Source organism: Aythya marila, assembly GCF_965140915.1.
Source record: "Aythya marila genome assembly, chromosome: 3".
Taxonomy (NCBI): domain Eukaryota; kingdom Metazoa; phylum Chordata; class Aves; order Anseriformes; family Anatidae; genus Aythya; species Aythya marila.
This window is the reverse complement of record NC_139044.1, coordinates 72,027,165-72,053,393: the sequence shown is the minus strand read 5'-3', so window position 1 is coordinate 72,053,393 and position 26,229 is coordinate 72,027,165. Positions and strand designations below refer to the sequence as shown.

At 38.4% G+C, this 26,229-nt stretch overlaps 1 protein-coding gene across 3 annotated transcripts in view; it reads left to right on the top strand.

The window, feature by feature from the left end:
- The window catches only part of REV3L (REV3 like, DNA directed polymerase zeta catalytic subunit), a 116,863-nt gene extending 90,750 nt beyond the window's left edge, over positions 1–26,113 (top strand). For all 3 annotated transcript variants that reach the window (XM_082757234.1, XM_082757235.1, XM_082757236.1), the window contains 14 exons: positions 4,023–4,138; positions 8,676–8,794; positions 9,428–9,546; positions 10,531–10,672; positions 13,465–13,709; positions 14,726–14,834; positions 15,710–15,916; positions 16,542–16,651; positions 17,714–17,828; positions 18,946–19,083; positions 20,153–20,343; positions 21,237–21,483; positions 22,222–22,431; positions 24,909–26,113. In XM_082757234.1, coding sequence (XP_082613360.1) covers positions 4,023–4,138; positions 8,676–8,794; positions 9,428–9,546; positions 10,531–10,672; positions 13,465–13,709; positions 14,726–14,834; positions 15,710–15,916; positions 16,542–16,651; positions 17,714–17,828; positions 18,946–19,083; positions 20,153–20,343; positions 21,237–21,483; positions 22,222–22,431; positions 24,909–25,049 — 2,209 coding nt within the window. In that variant the 3' untranslated portion in view covers positions 25,050–26,113. The remainder of the gene's footprint in view (positions 1–4,022; positions 4,139–8,675; positions 8,795–9,427; positions 9,547–10,530; positions 10,673–13,464; positions 13,710–14,725; positions 14,835–15,709; positions 15,917–16,541; positions 16,652–17,713; positions 17,829–18,945; positions 19,084–20,152; positions 20,344–21,236; positions 21,484–22,221; positions 22,432–24,908) is intronic.
- The last annotated feature ends 116 nt before the right edge of the window (positions 26,114–26,229 follow it).

The following is a 26,229-nucleotide window of genomic DNA, read 5'->3' as shown; positions in this document are numbered from 1 at the left end:
GTTTGAGTCACCAAGTATTCTGCTTTTGTCTGTGTTGTAGGTCTGGCCTAATTTTTTTCCCCCTTTTTCTCTCAATTTTAGCTGGAAGAAAAATAACAGTCAGGAAAAGCAGACTCATAATAGAAGGGAAGGCATAATTGGGAGCTTTAGAATTCATTCATGAAATTATCAAATGAGAAAGTGGAAGAGATGGCATAACAGCACATACAACTTAGCTAGAAAGGAAAATAATTTTATTTCTTCTCCCTGCAGCATGTATGAGTTGAATGCTAATGCTGTCGTGTTTAAATCCTGCCAGTATGAATGCTGCTTTTCGTCTTTGCAGAGAGACTGGCAACAGCATGCAAAGCAGTATCAGGGCCCATCCTTTTAACAAAAGAGCACTGTGTTGGCAGGCACACCTCATATTCCTGTCATGTTAGTTCTAGCCAACGGCTTTCAAGTATCAGTGCTGCAACTTAGTAGTTTCTTGCAGGTGTAAACGCTGGTCTCATTACAATTTCTTTTAATAAGACAGCTTAATCTGGTGGTGAAGACCAACTGGATAGTATACTATAAAAATAGGGAGAAAGGAAAATGAGGAATATGGGTTTGTCCTCTCCTTAGCTCACAGCCTCTCTTCTTTATGGCACAACATGAAATGGGGAGAGAAAGAGACAGATAAACTTTGGTTGAGCTCTCCCCACGTTGGCTAAACCTTGGGTTTACCTATTCTTTTCTCCATTTGAAATAGTGTCATCTTTTAGCTCCAGGCACCTGTTCTCTAATAGCCAAAAAAATACTGCAGGAGCTCTCTACAATTACACGCTGGCAATGTTGAGAGGGCAATATTGCTGCATAAATTGAAACAGCTGATCAGCAAGAAAATGGTCAGGAAATAGCAGCATCTCATGTCCCCATGTTTACAGGGAATTTACACTACAGTCTGAAATTACCATTTGCTAGCTGCTCTGCCTTGATTTTCCATGTAGATAACTTTATACGAGGGCCATCTGACTGAAAGCTAGAAATCTGTACTTAATAGTCAGTATCTAAATAGCTAGTACCCTCATCACAGTGTATGTTAAGTGGAAAGAACTGGATCTTATTCTGTGAGAGGTGGCTAAAATATAAGGGATAGTTTACCCAAAGGTAAACTTTTTCTTCATTGACAATAGTGAGATCAGTTTATAAAACTTCAGATGCCTACATTAGTTGGAATGGGGAGGAAAAGCAGGGTAGGTAATACACTGCAGAGGATAATCTCTGACTCAGTAATGTGCCATTACAGGCAACCTTTACATAGCTTGCCAATGCAAGACTGAGTTCAAAACTAGCACATTCATGTTTTAATCTTTTGAGTGATAAATTTTCAAACTTATTATGTAAATTTACACTAACACCGTGTCAAAGTACGTATTTTAAGTTAGACCAGCAGTTTATTCATGTAAGAAAAAGCATATATCTGAAAACATGAACTGAAGTGTTTTAATGTCTCATCATGTAGAACATCTTCCCATCTGAAGCATACCAGAGAAACAATTCTTGAGATTACATGCAGATGGTTTGCAGAGGTTGTTTTATTCACTAGCTTAAAAGTGAATAGTAAGATTAATGCAGGAAGCGATTGAATGTTATATTCAGTTGCAATACAAGCAGGAGTATTTGCAGTAAGAATGTAATACCCACCAAATTTTGAATAAGTAGGAAGTGAGGGGAGGTAATACATTACTTCTGCAAGGAAGTAAAACACAAAACACTTCCTTCATCACAGGTGGTAGCTGCTAGTATAGTTACAGTGATTTGCTGCTTCCAAATAGTATGCTCCTTTCTGTTCAGAACTGAAGTAAGAGAACAAGCAACCCATGGCATAATAGATGCTGTTTTCTTATCACATAAGCAGTTTTTCACAAGTTTCTCATTCAAGCATGCATCTGTTGTAGAACTTGTCTGTGTAACATCTTGACCTGCTTAAAATACACAAGCGTTTTCCAAGTTGGACAGTGTGAAACCAGTTTTCAAATATGAATGTAAATAAAGCTGGTACCTGGATAGTTTAGTTACAAGAATTAGCATGAAAATACGTTAATTTTTTAATGTTTATTGTATGACTATATGAAATATTATAGGATTCCTTTTGGTTTCAAGTCTTAGATCGAAGCTATTCATAGTTTCAGAACCTCAGTTGGCAATCATTGTGTGTTGTGTTGATCAGCAAATAGTGATCGTTCTTGACACTGCGATTCTGCAGCTGGAAGAAACTGCAGGCTAAATTCATTTGTTTGTCCATTCCAAGTAACTTTGGTTTTGTGCCACTGTGTACTGTTAGAATGGAGAACAGAAATGAGTATTTTTATTTCTATTGCTCCAGATGATCGTTACCTGTATCCAGAAACAAAGAATCATTCATTTGACATTAAAAGCAAATAGCAAAACATCCCCCAAATGCATAGTGCTGGTTCTTTTAATGTCTTTAGAATGTGAGAAATCAAAAATTTACTTTAACAAAAATTGTATAAAAGCTTTTCTTTCAAAGGTAGGAGTAGATGCTAAAAAGGTTTTTGCAGCTTTTCCGAAGTGATGCAAAAGCCCAAACTGTAATAAGGAGATGGTCGCACCGAGTTAGACGATTCAGATACTTTTCTATATATTTTTCACAAAATGTCAGTGTCTGTGGCAGACATGTGGAGAGCCTCTTGTAGAGCTACCCTCAGAGTAGCTGCTTAACTTTAGAGAGAGTTGTCATGCACCTTTGGCTGGGACATATAAGCAAGGAGACACTTCCATGTTAAATGAAAGTCTAAATCTTCATTTGTCTCACCTGTGACCTAACTTTAGCTTAGGATGTGGGGAAAGGGTATTCTCCTATATCAAGCAATCAGCAAATGTTTGATGTGTTTAAGGATGTAAAAAGTAGAGATCCTGTCCATAAGCCAGGCACCCAACTTGTTCCATAACCAAGGCTTACAAGCCTGTATCCTGTTGTGGAGTTGGGCGTGGACTGTGGGTACAGGACCCTCACATATTGTGCAGTCCTGTACCTCCTTGTCATCATTCAGCTGTATTGAATCCTGCCTGCTGGGACTCAAAACCCAGCTTTTTTTTTTTTTTTTTTTTTTTTTTTTTTGCTATAAAAAGAACAGAAATCTGTTTGGGCAGTCTTTTTCTGCCCAGCACAACAAAGTTATTCTTAAGAATCTCTTCTCCTACAAGTGACCAGCTGCCCAAATCATGACTTCCATTATTAATAGTGCCTATTCAAAAGATAGATGAAACGGGCTCCTCTGACTTAATTCCTACCTGCACTTTGATTTGAAACCACCTTGCTTGTCCTTCTGTCTAGTCAACTCCTCTCTGAGGCCTGAACTGGAAGATAGGCAGTGACAGTGTTGAAAAACAACTGTCTTGTCTTTCTCCTATACCTGAGTGAGTCAAATATTCTACCTGGCATGAGGTACAGCATAAAATCAGTTTTTCCTTTGTATCTTACAGAAAGAAAAGGCTACCTTAAAGTAAGAGGTATTTAAATAGAACTGGCAGATGAGGTTGCCTTTCTCATGTCACTGACAGCTCACTCAGCTGTCACTTGTAACTTTCCCAACAGGGTCATCATTTAGGACCAGCAATGTCCTCTGATTATTATAAAATCCACGACATCGTGCAGGACACACTGGTATTTGCAAAACATTTGAGTAGCCGAGTAGAAAATTCTATTCTGTTTCATAAAGAAAAATAATACAGCAAAGTTTGAGGAATGGACTACACCTCATTGCGGATTCTGCAGGCAGTCACACTTCATACAGAATACCTAAAACCTGATAGATCTAGATTTTGTTCTTTATTCGTATAGGCTGAATTAACAGAAGTATATAAAAAAGAATTGCTTTCCCAATGAAAATACTACTCCTATTTTTTTTTTCACTTGAATGCTATGAAAATGCTCTTTTGACCATGATTAGAATGAAATCCTATTTGTTCTCTGCTCATGGAAAATATTTTCTTAAACAATATGAAGCTCATTTTCCTTTTTCCCCCCTCTCTAGATATGACCCAGACATTTTGTTAGGCTATGAAGTCCAGATGCATTCCTGGGGTTATCTCTTGCAGAGGGCTGCTGCATTAAATGTTGATTTATGCCAGATGATTTCTCGTGTGCCAGGTAAGTAACTATGTAGGGTTTCAGTTCAGTTACAACAGAAAAGAGTTGAAATCTAAAAATAAACACATAAATAAGGCAGAGTAATTTTTCATATGGACCTCTTTTTTGTTGTTGCTCTTGTGTTGTTATACCTATAATCACCCACGCAAAAAGATGCTGGTTTTCGGTGTTTTCTGAATCTTGAAATTTCTTCTGTATTCCACTTCTGGGTGTGTCCTTTATGCATGAACCTAAGCTCATTTTGAATAGTTGCGTGTGTTTTCTTGCCAGGCCCCCATTTTGCATGCTTTGCTGCATCCCAAAGTAGAAAGGGTGTAGAGCTGCTGAAGCTCATCACTGAAGAACAGTCCCTGTTTCTGTGCGTTGTGTATCTTTTGCTGTTAGTTCTCATTGTAATTCCTTAGCATAAAGAAATTACAGACAGTTTTCAGTTCTTGGTGGTGCTTCTGCTACTTCCTCTTGCTTCTCCTTGGCTTCAGTCATATCTGTGTCATTCAGGGTAACCACCACAATCATAGTACGCGGTTTCTCTGACTGGACTACAAGGACATAAAGATGCTGCTGGGCACCATTTGTCCTGGTCAGCAGCCCTGTAATAAAAGCCTTGCTTTAAATAGCCAGTCTTGTGCTTCAGGGAAATTCTACTGTTCCAATTGCTGGTGCTTTCCTTCAGCATTCAGAAAAAGATCTATTTGTGGTGGTGTTTTTTTTCTCGAGAATCTGAGGAAAGTTATCCAGGAGAGTAGTAAGCCTGGTGTCTGTACTTAGCCAATTAATAGAAACTATAATTCTGAAGACTGCAATTAGTGAACAGCTGGATAAATATATTGCCCCTGAGAAAATTCAAGATAGCTCTGTGAAGTGAAAAACTGCCTAAAAAATGTGTTGTAGCTCTTTGCAGTTGTCAAAAAGATGTGGATGAGGGACGTAAGATTTAAAAAAAAAAAAAAAAAAAAAAGCTGCTTTTGACAGGGCTCTTGTCAGAGATCTGTACAGAAACTAAATAGCCATGAAATAAGAAGTGCTTGCCTGTGATTGTCCTTTTAAAAACTTGGTCTTGTTACTCTGTAATGGTTGAAAGAGCAAATGAATTATTAGAAGCTATGGAGAAAAGAAAATGGGAAACAAGAATCATACATGTAAAAATCTGTAGTGTGCTAGTAGATCAAATAGTGCAGCTCTAGCCTCTTCTTGCCCATCAAAATGGATATAGGAGAACTGGTAAACAGGAGGAGGGTAAGTCAAATGTGGCTAATGATTTAGGAAAGTATGATTCCAGAACAGGCAGAGCTCAGTAAGAATCCTGTGAAATCTTGAAGGGTTATAAAGGGAAATATGGCTTGGTTGATCGTGATTTTTTTTTTTCTGATACAAGAACCAGAAATCATCAAATGAAGCTAGCAAATGGCAGCTGCAGAATAGGAGTTGATTTTTCATCCCTGGCTTGTTGAACTATTGAGCTCCTTGCCAGAAGATATTATGAATGCTTTAAGATTGTTAGCTACAAGAGAGAAATTGTTGGAAGAAAAATCCATTGGGTACTATTGTGTATATGAAAGTAATGTCTGGCCGAGGAGACTGAAAATTGTTAGAAGTTAGAAGAGCTTTAGAGAGATTATCTGTAATTTGCTTCCCCTATTTCTGAGGTATCTGCTTTTGGGTACATGGTAGAACATGATACCAAGATGGTTGCATCCTTGGACTTACCAACGTAGCAATAGCATCTTTTATGTTGGCATCCTATCTGCCTGGGCAGGAGAAGAACATGTTTTAGAGGAGCTAAGTTCACTCACTCCTTCCTTGAAGTTTGAATGTTTGTGCACTCCTTTTATACTTTCAAAACTTTGGATACTCTTGGTACCTATGACTTGTTTAGAAAATGTCTGAGTTACAGAGACCACCCAGGGATAAGAAAACATAAGAACAAATTCACGTCTTCAGCTGCAAGTTGCTTGTAACTGGATCTCACTCTATTTCTAAGCATTTAATCTATCAAAAGCAGGAGCACATAACAGTTTAAGTGTGAGTTGGTCATCAAAGGTCACAACAAGTTTCTCTTTTCAGTCCAAAGATCTCAAATTTGTGCTGCAGGAAAAATAGCTAATTGGATGAACCTTGTTATGAAATTCCTTTGATGGCTTGAACTGAGGTGATACAGTGGTTGCAATAATAATGCCTTTGGGTACAATCTTAAGATGTATTGAAGGATGTTCAGAAAACCTTTTGACCTACCTTGAGATTAGCAATCTCTTCGGGAAGAGTAATGCTAAGCGTTGCACTCAAAGGTTTCCTAAACCTCCAAAGATCACAAGGGCTTACTGCTCTGCTGTGGAATTATGACTCAACCATCTTTTCATTTCAGGATGGGCTCATAACTTCAGTTCATCAACTCGTGTGTCTGCTTTTGTTCTCAAAGGCTGAATCACAGCTTTTGTCTTGCAAGACAACTTTGCCTGCACTTTGGTTGTTGCAGAATCAACAGCTACATCAGCAAAGCTCTCGTTAGTACACACCTTCATAACATAAGCTGTTGTTCGAATTACTAGATGTGGAATACATGTGAAGAGTTCCTTGAAGAAGGGTTACCTCTCTAGGAAATGTCTGGTTCTTGGTGATGTCCCTATGTATTTCAGAGTCAGGCTTCCATCCCTACACCTGTGGAGTCCTCCCTACACAGCTTGGGTTTAGTTCTAGTGAAGGAATAAAGGGTTGTAGCACTTGATACCTTTGGACATAAAGTGCAAGAGGGCATGCAGGACATAGACATGATCTCCACAGCACTGTTATTCATAGTACATGAGTTCTTGTGTTAGGTGTTAGATGTACACCCAGAAGTGGAATATGTAACACTTAAAATATTTCTAAGAACCAGGGTTATTGTAAGGTAAGTAATTGATCTTTTTTTGTTGTTGTTGAATCACAGGAGAAAGATAAGGAAATTCACACTGAACTCCTCCCAAAAGTGTCGTGCCAAAAGTGTTGGCTTGCATGCATGACCATAAACATATAAGTGTGTTCTGTGTTGCTTTGTGGCCTTCTTGTCCATGGTTTTTACCCCATCTATGTTCCTCTTGCTTTTCCAACCCCTATGCTTCATATTTCCCTCCCTTCTTCACATGCTGTATTTTCAGAACAGGAAGTGCTCCTTCAAGCAGCATGCTCCTCTTTCCTCCTATTGAAATAAAGATGGAAGGTACTTTTCCTTCCCTTTCCCGTGATTTCAACTTAACAAAAGAAAGCTGGACTTCTCTCTGGTTTTGCTTTATTGGCTGAGTCTGGTGCTGCCTCTGCCATTTACAAGTGAACTATTCATAAGTCATTAGGGCACACCACAAGAGAAGTGAGTACTGTGCCTGTGCGTAGTGGCATTTTGTGTGTGCACTGTGGCCTCCTGTTTCCTCTTTTGCATCACAACTCAAAGATAGGGTGTGGGGAACAGAGGATGAGAGGAGACTTCTTTTCATTTCATCTCACACACTTGAAAGGTAGGAAGACTGCCCAGTTCTCCTTCTCTGTACTTTGTTTCCAGAGAGGCTCAAATGGTCCTGGTGATATTCCCCATACCAGCTGTAGAGCAACTGTGAGTTTTTGTGAGTAGGATGCTGTACAGACATATCTGATAGAGTGAGAATACACAACCAACAGTTGAAAAATGGATATGAATGTAGAATTGTGGGGAAATTGCCTCAAAATGCTTTCTTCTTCCATTAAACTAATAAGAAGGAACAAGGCTGGAGGTTTGTGGAGGTAGCCCTAAAAGCACCGTGATTAATGTATCTAACAATACAGTGTGTTTTCATATTGAATTTTAAACTCTATTGTGCATTTAAAAAAAAAAATCTTTGTAAACTCAGGAAGGAATGTCAAAGGTGTAGCCTTAGCTTTACTGAAAGAAAGACATGTACCAAAAGAGCTGTCCTCTCTTGTGTAGTAGTATTTCAAAAAAAAAAAAGGCATAAGTGGTTCTTTCCTCTACAGTAGTCACTGTTACAGAAAGAGTCAGATTGTTCTTTCCTGTATCCTTCTCTCTCCATTTGTGTTGTCCAGAATTTATGTCCACCTGCTCCCACTCTGTTTTGCTTTCACAATATAAAAGGTGCTGAGTTTTCTCTCCCATGACTTGGTTCTGACTGTGTAAGATCATGAAAAGTAAAACGTGGAGTTAGAAACTCCTTAGGACAGAGATCATTTTTCTCATGTGTGTGTATTGTGCACTAACATGCGTGCAACTAGCTCTTAAGTAACATTCAGCACTGCTTAGCCAATATATTCGCTACGGAGAATATATTGCCATGGACACCATTTCAATTAACCCAAAGTAAGAGTTATCTTCAGAAGGGTGTGCAAGACTGCAAAAACATGGAAGAATTTTATTTAGCAATTTTATGGAAGACTGGTAAATAAATTATCTTGTACAAACAGTAACAGTTTTTAGGAATTCTTATTTTTCTCGGCAGCTCAGATGGGCAGAGATAACTTGATCTGATGTTGACTGTACTGTAACTTGTCTAAATGTGTTTTCTTTTAATGTCTTTAGACGATAAGAAGGAGAACAGATTTTCAGCTGAGCTGGATGAATATGGGTCAGATACAATGAGTGAAATAAATATTGTTGGGCGAATTACCTTAAATATTTGGAGAATGATGAGAAATGAGGTAATGTTAAAAAACAGTTCAGTGTGTTAAATTTATGTGTTTTTTTTTTAAATTATTGGAGAGTTTGTTGAAAATTTCATATAGTTTATATACCTTTTTCTTTTTTGGTTTTTTAATACCCTTTCAAATACAGCTGTCTGCCACTCTGTGAGAATGGATTTTGCATAGCACTAAAATGTAAAATACTGAAACCATTCTCTTCCAGTATTGTTTCTTAGTGATACTCCTTCACACTTCTTTGTGGGTCTTGAGAACAACTTACGAGTTATAGCAAGTCAGCTAGTATGATGCTTGTACTAAATTAAATACTTGAAATTATTTTGAGTTCTCATACCCGTTCTGCTGTTTGTGACCTTACATTCAACATCCAGCTGATTGAGTCTTAACAGACTTTGTTCTGACCAAACTGATCTTTGTGACCTATTTAATTCTATGTGGTCTTTTCGTTTGATGAGGGATGTTCTTTCATGACTTGTAAATAGTTAGGGACTTCTAAATATAAATGTTGATACACTTTGGTAACAAAGAATGCTCATAGAAAGGTAATTAGTTGTTACCATTTTTAAAAAGTATAGATTTCTTTGACTGTGAAAGACATTATGCATGTTAACACATTCTCTGCATTTTTTTCAGGTGAATCTAATGAATTACACCTTTGAAAATGTGGGCTTTCATGTTCTTCATCAGCGTTTTCCTTTATTTACTTTCCGAGTTCTTTCTGATTGGTTTGATAACAAGGCAGATGTCTACAGGTAATCTATTCTTACAAGTTTTTTTATTTGTCCTTTTTAAGGCCAGATTCTTAGAGTTGTATAGGTATAAGCTAAAACCAGCATAGATAGAAATAACCAGTTTAGCTCAGGTACTCGAACAGTCTGCATACAGCAACATGACCTTACTTTGCTGTCCTGATGTGTTCTATTGTATGGTTATACCCTCAATGTGATATCTTTGTTTTTCTAGTTAAAAAAGCAAAGCTATTTTGCAGTTACAGTCTCAACTTATCTGAATAGATCTACTGTTCAGAAGTTCTGTAAGGTCTTTATTTGGTATGTAGTATTCATCAGAAGGATTTGTAATGAACTGTCAGGTTTCTGTTTTACTTCACAGTACATGCCAAGCCAGCTAGGCTTAAGAATAGTACAAAACAGTGTACAAGATGTTCAGAGAGTAACTGTAGCTGCTTAAAAATATCTGTATATGACATGTATCACAATGGGCTTCACTCTTCCTTGGAGTGTTTTGGTATTGTGTCATGTCAACAATTAGTAATAGTGCGAGTACTGATTTGAACGTCTTCAGTAACATGTATTTGTTTTCTTAAATACTTTTGGACTATGTGGAAACTTGGCCTAGTGTTGAAATTACAAATTTATATTCAACAAATACAGAAGGTTGTTTCCACAGAATTCCACTTGGGAAGGAAAAAAAGCAAACATGAACAGGTGAAGAAAAACTCAGGTTTCTGTTTTAGTAATTCTTCAGGGTGGTAAGGCAAACAGGATATAAAATGTTATTGAGATATCCTGTAGCATTAGGTTCCTATACCACATTCTGTGTGTATCTTTAGAATGGTTAAGTGTATGCTTGTGTGCCACATTTCTGAAAGAGCTGTATAAAAATGTCCTGTGGGAAATTTTATTTGCTCGTTCGTAATAAGCTGTCATAAAAATACATTTTTCTTAGAAAGAGCAGCATTGTCCTGATTGTTTATAACAAGGTGTTCACTTTCACAGATGGAAAATGGTTGATCATTATGTTAGCCGGGTCCATGGGAACCTCCAGTTATTAGAAAAACTGGATTTGATTGACAGAACAAGTGAAATGGCAAGACTTTTTGGCATTCAGTTCTTACATGTATTAACAAGAGGCTCCCAGGTAAGATTTAGTTTACCTTACACTTCACAAAAGCAAAATAGTCATTCCAAAACGTTTTAGTTCTTCAATATTTTCAGAGTCAGCGTATGTATTTTCATAAGGTCGGAGGAATGTTTTGTACAACAAGAAATTGAAACGTAAAGAAAGGCAATTCAAATACAGTAATAGTCTCCAGAGATTAAAAGTAGCTGTTAAAAATAGTTAAGACTGCCCCAAATACAACTACTACACTGAGTCTTCTCTAATGACTTTGAGAGCACCAAATTTTCATTTTGGGTTGATATTTTTCACACTTATATGAGTCTGAAAATGAACACTTTATAAAACATTAAGAAATTTAATCAACTATGTTTATAATCACAAGGTGAGATGATTTTCTTCCATGGCAGGCAAAGCTACACTGAGTATGTTATAAAAGACATTTCCTGAGAAGCAGACCACTGGGCAAGATTTGATGAGACAAAAGTGGCTCTGGCTTTATTAAGTACATGTGTCATGCAAGATGCACGGTTCTGTTAACTTCACACTAGCATCAGAAGAAAAGTGAGCAGGACAGATTTACCCTTCTCTTTCTTTGCGACCCTAGGAGTTTTCGTTAATTACAAAGGCTTTTCTTGCCCAGGTTCTGGTTGATGAGGCTAACTAAGCTGTTTTCATGACTTCATATGAGCCTTGAACAGCACCTGAATTGAGGAGATAATTACTTTTATTCACGTTTGCTTCTGTTGTCTTTCCTTTCCTACCATAATTCTTTCCTACCATCATTCTGCTTTTAATAGACATTCAGCTAGCTGACCAGGATTTGATTACTTTGCCAAATTCTATCAAGAGAAAGACAACTTAAAAATTAATGTCCTAAACAGACCAACATTGTCTTAAGCCAGCCAGAAATAAGAATGTCAGTGCCTTAACGATTTAAAAAAAAAAACAAAATTAATAAAGCCAGTTTTAAAATGTTGCCACTTACTTTCTGAGACTACAACTGCCTGTGTCATCTCTCAACCCCGTAGAGGTTTTTGCTGGTACAAAGCTATCTTGGCCTTATTTTGTTTTGATTTTTCTTTTACTGGTGGGGAGCTGGAGGTGAGGAGAAAGGGCTTTTCACCGGTTCAGCTCCCTGAACTGGCTTACCCCACTATCAAAAAAGTACCACAAGGGAAGAGAAACGCACAGTTAGGGACAGGAAGGGTAGGCTGGCTTACCGCCAGCATAGATACGCTTAAACTATCATGATTACAGCCTGTGAAGACTGTTCTGCCTGTCATTTTCTCAAATGGCTGTGAGTGGGAGTGAGCAACAGAAACATGCAGCATTTTCAATCCTGACTGTTCTTTTCTCTTTCCTTCTGTGCACTTTTTTTTTATCATTGAAACTTTCTAGATCACAGAAATGGCAGTTGCAACAACTCCAAGTTACCTCAGATAATACTTTTTTCACTCCAAAGAACAATCACTGCATCTTAGGAAGATGCTCCTTTTCTCCTTATCTGAAACAGAGATGTTAGAAAGGATTTCTGGACTAAGAAAGGATTTCAGTTATTTTAAAGTTTTTCTTTTCAAAATTTTTCTTTCATTAAGTTTTACAAGACTGTTCTAAAGGCGATTTTCTTTTCTTTTGTTAAGCTATTTTGGATATTCTATAGCAGACTAATCAAGTCTAACATAAGGTGGTCATAGGCATATAGGCTATTAGTCAGATGGTTGAAGAACTTGCTGAAAAATAGAAAAAAAAAATAGTTTTTGCACAGTTCTGCTCCATGACCAGCTCATCACTGGATAAACGTGCACAAGGAAGGCAGCAGCAGGCAGAGGGCTTTTGAAGAGTTATCTAGTTGCTGACAAAGCAGAGGATTTTAGGATTATGTAGGATTGTTCCTTGGCAAATGAGGATTTTCAGTCCTTTGACGTTTATATACTTAATTTTCAGCTGTTTTTTATTATTATTATTATTGTAAATACATACAATAATGTGAGTACCTGGCTATTAGTGCTTTCAAAGCCTTACTATAACATTGTAATAATATATAAATGATTAGAGATAATTCTAATGTGGCAGCCTCCGTAGATGACATTTTGTGATATCTTGAACAAGGTAAAAGTACTTAAACTTTCTGATATTTTATCCTTCCTGTAGTATTTGTGGCATCATGTGGGAGAAATCATGGTACCTAGAACAAAACTTTAAATGCAAAAAATGACTTCAGAAGTGGGCTGACATATTCTTCCCTTGGTTCTCTTGCTGCCAAGTATATTGTAGTTACCTTGCACAGTCACAAACTTGGAAGTACAATTACTAACTTACACAGCTTGCTTGTCATTTTTCTGTTTTCTTGAACAAAATCTCTGTGCAAACTCCTATGGAAAATGGTAAGCAAACCAACTGTACAGTATATCTTTTTTAAAAACTGTTCTGTAAGTCTAACAAAAATTAAAATTAGCAAATGCTCATTCACTGACTGTAGCATTGTTGTATAATATTTTGGTAGACTGCTGGATTTTTAATTTCTACCTTGAGCTGGATGTTTGTTTGTTTGTTTGTTTTCCTGTAGATACAAATCAGAAGTACTTTGTTTTTTAAGGTTAGGGCTAAATGCTGAGGAAACACAAGGAAAAGTTCCAAGTGTGATAGGAAACATATGTTAAAAATAAGAGTATAGTTTTTTATTTGGGAAAACTATTTGTACTTTAAATTCAGGAAATCTAAGTGCATATTTATGTAATTTTAATACATCCATATCTGTTCTACATTTTTGAAATTATAGTTGTAATGACAATATCCAATCTGTTTTGCAGTATCGTGTGGAGTCCATGATGCTACGTGTTGCAAAGCCAATGAATTATATTCCTGTGACACCCAGTATCCAGCAGCGAGCTCAGATGAAAGCCCCTCAATGTGTTCCCTTAATAATGGAGCCAGAATCCCGCTTCTACAGCAACGCAGTTCTTGTATTAGACTTCCAGTCGTTATATCCTTCCATTGTGATAGCGTACAACTACTGTTTTTCAACCTGCCTGGGACATGTTGAAAACTTAGGAAAGTAAGTTGTTTTTCTTTTTCTTCAAAACTTTGATTCGGTAGAGACTTCAGCATGCTTTGTAAGATATTGAGAACCCTTGGCTGTCATTGGAAATTAGGGATATGTATGAATAGCACCGTTTTCTGTTATGAGATGGTAAAGATCAACCATGGGGGTGTGTGCATGTGTGTATACACACATACACATGCACATCAATATGTGCTTTTTGATGGCAGAATTAGGCTCTGTTCTGTTAAAATAATAATAGTAATTTGTGTGCATGTGCATGTGTGTACACATGTTGCATTGCTGTGTCGATGCTAGTTTTTAATGTTGCTTCAAAATAAATTGAAACATAAATCTACTGTATTTTCAAAACTGGACTAGTATTAATTCTTGAATTAATTCTATATTCTAATTAATTCTTCATAAATTCTTGTCCCCTTTTAAGAGTTGCAGTTCACTCTTGTCTTAACTACTCAAAATGAAAAAGTACAATTATTTTATGTAGCACATTTATTGGGATTAACAGTAAATCTGTTAGTTGAAAAAAATAAATAAATCAAAATCATTTCTCATTATAATTACCTTTATAAAAACAATATTTGGAAGAATGGGAAGATGCATGCAGTGATTACTAGGTGTCACCAGCAGGCTATCAAGTTTCTGACTGGAAATTCTGAAGTCGTAGGAAGAAAATACATGCAGCATGTTACTTGGTAAACATGCATGGTTTGCATACAGGATTAGGGTCCAATTAGAGGCTTCCACTAACTCAGCATTTGGAAATAATGTATTAACACAGGGCAGGTAAATTACACTGCGTGGAATTTAGACATATATTGCTACTTTCCTCCTAGAGTGTTTTGCATGTTGCTAAGAAATGTAAATGATGGTGTGTTTGTTTATACCTGAGATGTGTACCTTGTCATTCTGTCCTTGCTGGCATTATGAGCATTTTAATGTGAGTTGATGCTTTTGCTTCGTTGGGCTGTAAATGAACGAATCATCTTCATATTTAATTTTCTCTCTATTAGATACGATGCATTCAAATTTGGCTGCACATCTCTGAGAGTACCTCCTGACTTGCTTTACCAGATTAGGCATGATATCACAGTGTCACCCAGTGGAGTGGCTTTTGTCAAGGTAATGACATTAGTGCTCTGTGACAGGCATTTTTACTTCCTGTTGGTTGTCTAGCTTAAGATCAAATTGATGTTGTAGTTCATATTTTGCTGCATTAAGAGCAGACAGAAGAGGGGGGAGGCTCAGGCTCTCATTTCCCAGTGTTTGTTGATATTTGTCAGCATGCTGAACTTCTGACAGTTCAAAAAACAAAATGTCATCTTCATGCTTTCATTTATACCAAAGGCTTATTTCATCTATAATTAAACTGCATTTTACTTGTGCAGTTTGGGGATCAAACAGTAATTATCTGCGTGTAACACTTCATTCTTCTCCTGCTTGAAAAGCACAATGCTTTCCTAGACAAAGAGTCGTGGTTTGGGAGATGAAACTCCCTGACTTGCTTTTTATTGTTCTCATTTTATGCTGTGTGTACTGCTGGCTGTTATATAATGAAATTAATAAATATGGCCTGGAGCACATACAAATAATTAGCCAGTCATCAGTATATGTATATTTAATGTAAAACAAAATTCTAGGTAAAGAAGGCTTGCAGAATTTTTAAAAGATAATTTTCCTTTACCTTTTAGCACTTTGAGATTTAATAGAGTGAGTTAACTATTGAAGTCCCATTTTAGTTAATAAGGTTTTCTAAACATTACATTAGCAGGGCTGATGAAAACAACAAAAAGCTATTAACCCTGCCCTTAAGAGCTTTGCATATATTTTGTGTTGCTTGTAATATTTCCATGACGAGCCAAACCATTGGTGCCTGGAGCATCTTGCTAATTATTCATCTTATCGGTGATTATCTAATCGTTCTAGGTTTTCCTTACTCTTAACTGTTTAGGTTGGGCTTTTTAACACTTTTTTTTTCTTTGTTCCCTTTACGGCAGCCTTCGGTAAGAAAAGGTGTGCTGCCAAGAATGCTAGAAGAAATCTTGAAGACTAGGATAATGGTGAAACAGTCAATGAAGGCTTACAAGCATGACAAGGCTATAACTCGAATGCTTGAAGCTCGGCAGTTGGGTCTTAAATATATAGCTAATTTTACATATGGTTACACTGCTGCTAATTTTTCTGGAAGAATGCCATGCATTGAGGTAAGGGTTGCAGATGACAACACAGAAAAACTGTGGGAAAGACACAATTATTAAAACATAGTAAGATAACACAGTATTATTAATTGAAACATTTAATCAAAGTACCATCATAAAAGCTGTTTATCTGTAGTACTGTTTTTGTTGTCCTTAAAAAATCTTCTTTTTCCTAGTAAAAAACACATTTGCAGTTGGCATTTCTGTAGAAATCTCTCCAAAGGTAGATTGCATTACAGTTCTAATGCTGGAAATAAACTCGAACATTGTAGCTCTTTGATACTTGTTATACCAGGAGGAATCAGCAGAATCCAAGAACTGGAGAGAACAATCCTAAGCAATCTTCTCTTGCTCCTTATACTTTTCATGTGCCTAAAGAAGTTTAAACTAAATTTTATTTTCATTTCTTTGGTAGTAATTTGATCATTCTTCCTTTAATTCCTGCTATTTTAGGGTGACGTAAGCAACCTTTTTAATTTTTATTATATTCTTCTAAACGATAAAATACATCACATGATCTCAATATAATAATTTTCATAAACAGATCAAGCCAAGTTACCAGCATTTACCAAGAGCTAGTAGTGGTTTCAGCAGTAAAATAAAGCTTTTCAATTTCTCTTTGACATTGCAGCTTGGTGATAGCATTGTCCACAAAGCCAGAGAAACATTGGAGCGTGCTATAAAACTGGTGAATGATACCAAAAAATGGGGTGCTCACGTCGTCTATGGTGATACTGACAGGTAACTCGCAGACCGTTCCTTACAATGTTTTAAAATCTTAATAGTTTTTCATATGTATTTGTTTCTGTTGTCTCAACAAGATTTATGATACTGGAAAAAGTAGACGAACTCTCTTTGGGATGTTGCTTACTGTCTTGCAGAATGATGCAAAGTAAAGAATGTTCATTTTCCTGGAGTTTCTTTTAGTACACTTAGAAAGCACTTAGAAGATTTTCTTTCTGTTGTAAATTTTATGGAACAGGAAGGAGAGGAAAAATAAACACGTTTTTTCAGGTGTGAATCAATACAAGTCACCTTTATTGAATGAGCATTTTTGTGCCTGTTTCTGATGCCATTTTTATTTTGGAAAACAGAGTGATTTATAATATATTTTGTATCACATGTTGATGCTCAGAGGAAGGCATTCTTCTAAGTTTCGTAAGCAGATCAGTTCAGAAGCAGCCACCAAAGTATGCAAAGATATGCTGCATGAAATACATTATATAAGTAATTCCCCTTTCTTAGTCCATCAGTCTTCCAAATGATGGCCATGCTGTAGGCTTATCCATCTCTGGTGCTAGATTTGGATCATTTCTCTACCATGGGAAACAGCTTAGCTGGTTGTTCCTCTGTAATGACTTGTGAATCCGGTGAATGATTTCAGCCAAATTTGATGAAAGACTTGAAATGTCAAAGATACTGAATTCATAGTAGTTTCAGACATGCTAAAAAATTACTGCTGGGAGAAGGAAGCAAAATCCTCTTGCTGGCCGTAGTGAAAACAAACAGCGTACCCAGAGCTCTCTGCAGTTCTCTCCTGAGAACCCAGAAGTTTTGCAGTGCCTGGAGCCGTCACAGTCCCTGCCTACAAGAGAACTCCAGCATTCATCATGCCTTTGGCACTCCTGATCTCAGACTGAACACTGAATTTTCTCAGATTTTTTGGCTTTTCAAAATGAGGGCAAGGAACAGAATTGTTAACAACTTGCGTCTTTGCCTTGCCACCAGGATGCTATAGCTTAAAAGCTTCAGGAACTGTGCTGAACAGATTTGTTCTTATTTCCTATGTCTGATTTCTTGCAGCATGTTTGTACTCTTGAAAGGAGCAACTAAGGAGCAGTCTTTCAAGATTGGTCAAGAAATTGCCGAAGCTGTAACAGCAACAAACCCCAAACCTGTTAAACTGAAGTTTGAAAAGGTAAAAGGAGGATGTTTTACTGCAAGTGTGTTGAGTGAAAGTGTTGTTATCCTAAGAACAATGTGAAGATAAAAGATTTTTCTGCACATTAACCTGGTGTAATGATATACAGCAGTCGTGCACCATACTGTTTCCGTGTGTATGTTGCCAGCTCCTTCTTAATGCTGTAGCGACCCTGTCAGAGGAGTGGTGCATTCTGCAGCACAAAAAGAAACCTTCCCTTTTTCACATCTGGATGCCTGGCGGCTTGTTACCCTGGCAGCACCAGGCAATTTGAAATTCCCTTCTCATCAAGTTTTGGAAGTGTCTCCCTCAGTTTGATATTATATGCATGCTACCAAACAAATGTGGGCAACTTGGTAGTGAAAATGTACACCGTCCCTTGAAGTGATTCCAGTACACTAATTCCCAGCCAGATGTTTATTCTTCAGTCAGCTTTAGCACACTTCAGGATATGTCCATGTGAGGCGTATACATATAAAATGAAAAATCATACACATTCATTCAGCAGGCTTTTGAAAGAAGCACTAATGATTGCAAGCCATAGAAGAGCAAGGCAATGTGCTACTGATTTTCGTGGAATTTTATCCTTGGAAAGTCACTAGTAATTAGTTCAGATGCTGTAGAGATTTTAAAAGTACTTACCTGATTCAAGAGGTTCAATCAGAATTCATAAGCAAATTGCCATTTTTCAGTGAAAATACAGTAGAAAAATATTAACAAGAAAAGTCAGAATACCTGCGGAAGGCACAGCAACCTTTCCTCGCTGACTGATACACAGAGACCCTTCCCATTTCTTTGAGGTAATCCCACGTCATTAAGCTGAAGGAGTAATTAGTCAGAAAAATTACTAGCTGTAAAGATACGCTTGAGCAGGTGTCCAAGTGCTTCACTTCAAGTGCCCTTATTCACTTGTAGGTCAAAATACTGAGGTTTTTTCCTCGGGAGGCCTCCTAAGACAGGAAGAGTAAAGTGCATACTATACACAGCCTTAAAGATAGAGCATCTGGAACACCACCGAACCCCTCAAACCCTCTGTGTTCAGAACCACCTTATATTCACTACTGTCAACAAATACAAATGTCAGACTGGGCTATGTTCTTCTTAACCGTTCCAGGTTTACTTGCCATGTGTCCTGCAAACTAAGAAGAGGTACGTGGGTTACATGTATGAAACACTGGACCAGAAGGACCCAGTATTTGATGCAAAAGGCATAGAGACCGTCCGAAGGGACTCCTGTCCTGCTGTTTCCAAGGTAAGACACTCATGCATTCTTTCTGAACAAAATCACAGTATCCAGTTATTTCATTGCATTTTTATCTTTTCTCAGGGTTTCTAGTCTTTGTTAACTGTCTGAGACTTTGTCTTTCTGGTATGAGTAGTTTGGAAAACAAATTGAAGGACTTGTGCAGCATTACAAGGTTTTGCAGTTTACACCTTAACAATTACTATATTTTGGCCCCTAAAAAAAAAAAAACATAAAAACCCTCAGTTCCATGTAAGTTCTCTAGAAGACCATCCTTGATCCAATTCACTTTACAGGGAAGTAAGTTAAATTCCAAGATGAGTGAGGCAGACTTTTCCCCAAAGGCTGTTTGCTAAATGACTCACTTACAGAAATCAAGTTCAGCTGATAATTCATTTAAAATAAAATTGTCTGTTTATGTTAAGCTGTGTATTGGGATTTTAAAAAGAAAAATTTCTTGTTCTTAAGTCAAAACAAATTTATCCCAGTAAGAAGGGTAACCACTTCCGATTTACTTCCATTCTTATTTTTTAATCCCAATTTTTTTGTTTGTTGAGGCAGTCAGAAAGTTGTAATAAAACATCTTAAATGACAGGGGAAAAATAATGTGTCGTACTCTGAAAAACCTCTGTAATTGCTGAAGCAATATCAGCATCTGAGTATGGTTATGTCATAAAAGATGCGAAATTTCAGGGAGCTAACTGATTGACATTGGGATTGCATTGCTATCTTTGGTATTGTCCAGTGTCCCAGGCATATTCTTCTTAATCCTTGTATTTATAAATGTAAATTACTCTCAGAAATGTCTAACTCCTTCCTTACAAAAAGAACTAGTGTGAGAAGAAAATCTGTGAATTGCAGGCTCATGTTTGTGTCAACCTGAGAAAAAGTTGTTCAGTGACATGTTTATGAATGTCTTTGAGTGGAAGAGAGGGCAACCTGTTGTCATATTAACATCCTAGTTCACAACGTAGACTTTTCCTAAATGGTGTATTAATACTTGCATATAATTTAACTGAATTATTTGGAATTACTGATTTTTGAGTTAAAAATAAACTTTTCTCCTTTGGTTGTAAAGATACTTGAGTGCTCTATCAAGCTGCTATTTGAAACACGTGACATAAGTCAGATCAAACAGTACGTTCAGAATCAGTGCATGAAGTTACTGGAAGGAAAAGCCAGCATACAAGATTTCATCTTTGCAAAGGAGTACAGAGGGAGCTCTGCTTACAGACCCGGATCCTGTGTACCAGCCCTGGAAATCACCAGGTAATAAAATTAAGAAGTGCTGATCATAGATTTTCCCCTTAACCCTTGTCCTGGCAAGTTCCAGGTGGCAGTGAGGTGTCTCCTTCAGGTACTATTGCAGCAGTTGACCCTGCCCGTCTTCTGTGTGTGAAGAGAGATCAGGTATCAGGCAGTCCTGGAAAGCCATTCCTTGTTCCTGGAAAAAGCCAGGCACGTTCAAGAGTAAGGTCTCTTGTTGAGACATGTCATGACTGTATCGTGACGTGTCCTCTGCTGCTACCAATGCTTTTGTTTTTGTAAAGGGGCTTGATGAGCAGCAAAAACGTTGCTCATCACTCATAGATATATTGCATATGTTAGAGTTAAAAAAAAAAAAAAAATGTAATACTAATATCTCTCAGTGCTGTGAAACACATTACCAGGCATAATTTTTCATTTCTTAAAAAGTAACTTAGATAGCATAATAAGTAATGGGAACTGGTACATTTTGCCAGTTTTACCTTGCTTAATATATCTTCAAATTAAGCCAAGCTTTTAAAATACATAAAATTCCTCGCCTGGATTAATTCCTCCTTCTAAATGCGTAGTCCTTTGCTTTCCGTGTGCCTGAGCTCATTTAATGCTCTTTATAAATGTGTTTCTTTGAGGGAGTGATAGCTAGAAAGCAACCAGCATGCAAATCCAAGCGACCTGAAAGAGGAGGTGTCTTTAGTGTTCATGTTCCAGGCTCTAAAACTTGGGTCTGATCCTGAGACAGATCACAAATAAGTCAACTTGGTCCTGTGCTCCCTAATAGACACCAACTTCAGCCTTCTGCAGAGCTACGAAATATCACCAGATGGGGAAGTTTCACAGTTACTTTGCTCGCTTGCAATTTGTCTCTGGGTGCATTGTAAAAGGTGTTTTTTGAACAGGAGAATGCTTGCCTATGACCGTCGCTCTGAACCTCGAGTCGGGGAGCGAGTGCCCTATGTCATCGTGTATGGCATGCCTGGACTGCCCCTGATCCAGCTGGTGCGACGGCCCATCGAGGTCCTGCAGGATCCCAACCTGCGGCTGAACGCCACCTACTACATCACCAAACAAATTCTGCCACCGCTGGCCCGGGTCTTCTCGCTGATCGGCATCGACGTCTTCAGCTGGTACCACGAACTGCCACGGGTAAGTGCGTTTGGGAACAAACAGATGACGTGTGCAGCGCATCCACGCAGCGCTTGGTTTTATCGTGGCTTTTCACAGGACGAGGCTTGTGGGAGGTAACAGAGCAGGTCAGTTTTTTTACAAGGCAGTGGTTTCGTGCCTAAACATGCAGGCTTGATTCTTAGATCTTGTGTGAGTTTTTCATTTAGCAAGTCAATTTTTCCTTCTGATCCTTCTGTTCAAGGTTGATCTGTCAGGCTGTACTTAATTTAAATTCTGTACGGTCAGTGTTGGAACTCTTGTTTTTCCAAGATGTTCTGAGGATCCTCTTCCTAAGAAATGTGGTAATGCCAAAGCAGCAGGAACACTTTCTTAAGAATCACCAGAAGTTTTAAACTGGTTGTTTCCAAAACTGCAGCCACCGGAGCTGCAGCAGGGCATGTGGAGCAGCAGCTCAGCACACAGATGAACAACTGCAGGAAGCGGGGTTTGAGATGAGCTCAGGAATTTACCCCATGATTTAGGATTTCTGCAGTGTCACTCTGTTTCTCCCTTCTGGTGAGCTTCCTTGTGAAATAGGTCACAGTGTGTGGGCAGGCGCTCCTCAGAGTGCTGCAATCCACCTTCATAATTTGCATATGGGCCCGTGCCCCACAGGCTACGTTACGCTTCCGTACTCCATAAAAATGCCTGCGTAATCTAGGAACAACACAAGCTGCTCTCTTCAAAGTTCCTTACCTCTTACTTTCTGTCAAACAGATCCAAAAAACTGCCTCCACTGCCCGCAGTGAGCTGGAAGGACGCAAAGGCACAATCTCACAGTATTTCACGACCTTACACTGTCCCGTGTGTGATGAACTGACCCAGTACGGGATCTGTAATAAATGCAGAAGCCAGCCACAGCATGTGGCAGTGATTCTCAACCAAGAAATCCGAGAGCTGGAGCGTAAGCAGGAACAGCTGGTCAAGGTATGATTAAAGCATTGTCAGATGTCTGTCAGCCACAGACAGAGGCTGAAATTTCAAAGCAGCGTGTTACTGAACACCCTCAACAGAAATAGGAAGTGCAGCCCTGGTGTTAAATGTGTTAGAACTTGTTTGCTTTTCCCGTTGCCGCTGAAGGCAGCGCAGCAGCTGTTACTCTCCTTAGCGTTGCATAAAACTGAAGCCAAAGGGGGCGGAGAGGAGCTGAACAAAAGATGCTTTTTTCCTTTTCTTCCTTTTTTTGATTTTTAAGAATATCTTGCACGGTTTTTTAGGTTCCTTTTCATAAGTGTTGATGAAGAGTTGTAAAATATGTTGAAAAAATCAGCTTTTGTTATAAAACAACTGGTGATGTTCCAGTAACAAAAAAAAAAGCTTGTCTCAGAACAAAATATTTATCTGCGTGCATAATGTGGATATGTTCTAGTTTGGGTTTTTTTGTTACCTTTCCTCTTGCTACAAATATTTCAAGCTGTTTTTTTTTTTTTTCCCTTGAGCTAGAAGTCAATTAAGAGGGCAGCTGACTGTGCTCCCTAATGCGTTATAGCAAAGCACTCTGCTTCCCCTTTCAGTATGCCCTCACCTAATTTTTGTACTGCAGTAGTTTAAAATTAATATTTGGGTTTATTTTTGTTGTTATTGTTGAAATCATTTTTAGCACTCGCGCATGAACCATTTTGATTACTTGCCTGAATTGCAGGGATATAAATGTTCCCGTAATCTGGGCATTAATTAGCCATATTCCTATGGGGCTCTGTTCCTAGAAAACCATTTTAATTCTCGATTCATAAATACCACATTACTAAGATGTGGACTTCTATTTTCTTGCTGTATTTTGCACTAGCGGCTCTCATCTGCATTGTAAATGACAGGAAAGGAAGGCGATGTGTTTTCCTGTGGTGCGCTCGCCCTTTTACATTGCTTTTGTTCTGGAATAAATTAAAACTGGGCGGATTGGTCCGGCCCCGCCAAAGGACCAGGGGTTTTGCTCTCTTGTCAGTGCAACGTGTGCCAGGGCAGCAAGGGCTGGGATCCAGCTTTAGTCGGTGTTTGGTGACTCAGCCTGTCAGTAGGAGCGTGTGTCCCGATCTACATGTGCCTCATGGCGCAAATTCTTGGCCCTCCTAGATCATCCACAATCCAGAGCCAGCAGAAAACCCATGTATCAGTTTAATGCCACTGGTGGTATTTTAAAACTTGGCTTAAAAATTCGCTGTCCTAGAATAGGGCCACAGACTTGTTCACAAGACACAAACTGAACGTTGAAAGTGTCCTGAGTATTATGTAGTTTGGCCCCATGGTTTCAGACCAGCCCCAGCCTCTTCCAAATGAACCAGAAGAGGCTGTAATTTCTGAGGCTCTGCTGGTGGTTACAGTCCTAGAACAAACCCAGTTTAAATCCCGTTCCTAAAGGTCAGCAGGGGCTGGTGTCAGCACAGCGTGTGCCGCCTGGCTGAGGGGCTGCTCCTCTGCAGCTCCTGCCCGAGTTTCTGGTCTGCAGCAACCGAGTCCTGCTGCAGGCCTGGCTGGGGGCTGCTGGTCCAAAGGATTCTCACAAGGAAAGAAAGGCAGGAACTGATTTTAAAAGCAGAGGAAGGGAGTTCGTTGATACGACTTCGACCTCTTGCTCAAACGATGCAAATGGTAGGAAGGCTCCAAATTCTTGTGTTATAAAACACAGGTGTGGATGGGAAGCAAACCACCGAGTTTTTGGGAAAAGCTGTTGGGGATGGCAGGTACTGAAAAGGTTAAAAAATAAAATAGCAAAGCAGGGGAGGTCTCTTGAAAACTAATCAGATTGTGTTTTCCAAAAACACCTTTGGAAAAACTCTGCCTGCTGCTATTTTATTCAATCAAGTATCTCACGTTAAAAATACTTTCAGGCAGCGTTGGCGACATTAATGAGCGGTTCCATGAACAAAGAGAACAGTCGGACCTGCCTTCCTATTTAGGTCTTGGGATTGATTGACTCTGACCTGGAAAGTAAAAGCTCTAATTGAAGCTTATCTTGAAATAGGAGCAGCTTATTAATGAAGTCTCTTTCCTGCACAGCAAGTAACTGCAGAATAGCAGCTTTGTGTTGCCACTAGGAAACTTTTCTACAGGGTAGGATTGCCAGGAGTATCCCACACTGCCCCACCTGAATCCACTCAGCTACATCGCGTGTTTTCCCAAGTGCCACCAGCTATGAGTAGAAGTGAAAACCCAGCTGTGCGGCCAGGCTGCTGACCCGTGCCCAGGTCACAGCAGGAGGTTTCTGCCTGCCAGGCGCTAGCACCGAAACAAACTGCTGGGCAGGGGCAGGAGAGAGCTGCCTGCAGCCTCTGTGCTCAGCAAAAGCTTGGTGCTGGCTGCCTGCAGGGCTCTGCCTGTTGTGCTGCTAAAACAGCAAGGATGTGGTAGTCTTGTAGCCTTGCATAAGTTTAAAATAATCTGATTTGCTTTTTCCCTGTGCGATCCAGATATGCAAGAACTGTACAGGCTGCTTCGACCGACAGATCCAGTGTGTCTCCCTGAACTGTCCCGTGCTTTTCAAGCTCTCCAGAGTGAGCAGAGAATTATCAAAGGCACCGTATCTTCGCCAGCTACTTGACCAGTTTTAAACGATCTGTTACAGGATTCCAGGTGCTATTTTTTTTCAGTGTTTACCACACTAAGACTATTGTGCATGGTGCTTTTTCAACTCATCTAGTCCAGGATTTCCATTTTAACTGTTGGGTTTGTTATCTGAAGAATAATGAACACTTATCCTAACTAAATTAAAAAAAAATAAATAAGTACATTTGTTGATCTATGAATAGCTCACTTTTTAAGATGTACAAATTCCTTCTTTCTTTCATGTTTCTAACATACTGTTTTATAATGCTGATGTTGAAATAGCTACGTGTAACATCTTGTAAATCCATTTCAAAGTAGAAGTCAAGTTTACTTCCTGGAGGAAGGAGCACTGAAAACCTCTTGAAACGATAAAACCATTAGTGTGTGTTCTTGAACTGTCAGTATCAAGACGTGTTATTATATATTATCCATTCACTTTATAATTTTGTCTGCGAAATATTTTGTAAATACACTTTTTTACTTTTCAAACAACTGAGTAAAATAATGTGCAATGACTTTTATACAGATAATTTTAAAGTTGGTTGGTATATCTCCTCCTAAGTTTTGCTTGATTCCAAGTAGATTGTTATTTTGATCAGACTGTGCAAACAGTAGTATCATGTGTAGCATTTTGAAACATTATTTTCTAAAAATTGCTGTCTTGCTTTAGCTATTAATGGGGCATTGTGAGGAACTGTGCAAAGACATTTTTGTTACAAACCTGTGGGACTGTTGCAATACTTTAAATATAAAATTTTATTCCATTTTTGCTTGTTTTGTATAGACATTTCTATTGCTTCTAAATATGCTTAAAATATTTTCTTTCCTTATGTACTGTACAGTTAAATCTTATTTGCCACCATCTTGACAAAATGTGTATTTAGAATATTTGTATAACTGTATAAAATGGAAAAGGAATTATGTGGTCAGTGCATTGTTTTCTAAACTGGAAATCATTTTGTTTTAGAAGTTAATAATGGAAACCATATTAAAGTTGAATAAAATGATATGGTAAAAATCTACACACTTCTTCTTTGTAATGCCCAGCTGCAGACACCTTTCTCTCCCTCGTTATGCACATGAAGAGCAATGTAAGTGAGACTGCTGAGAGTAGAATTCACAATTCGGTTTCCAGCCTAAACTTTGTGATCTGAAGCCATGGTATCAATGCCTGGAGGCCTTCTC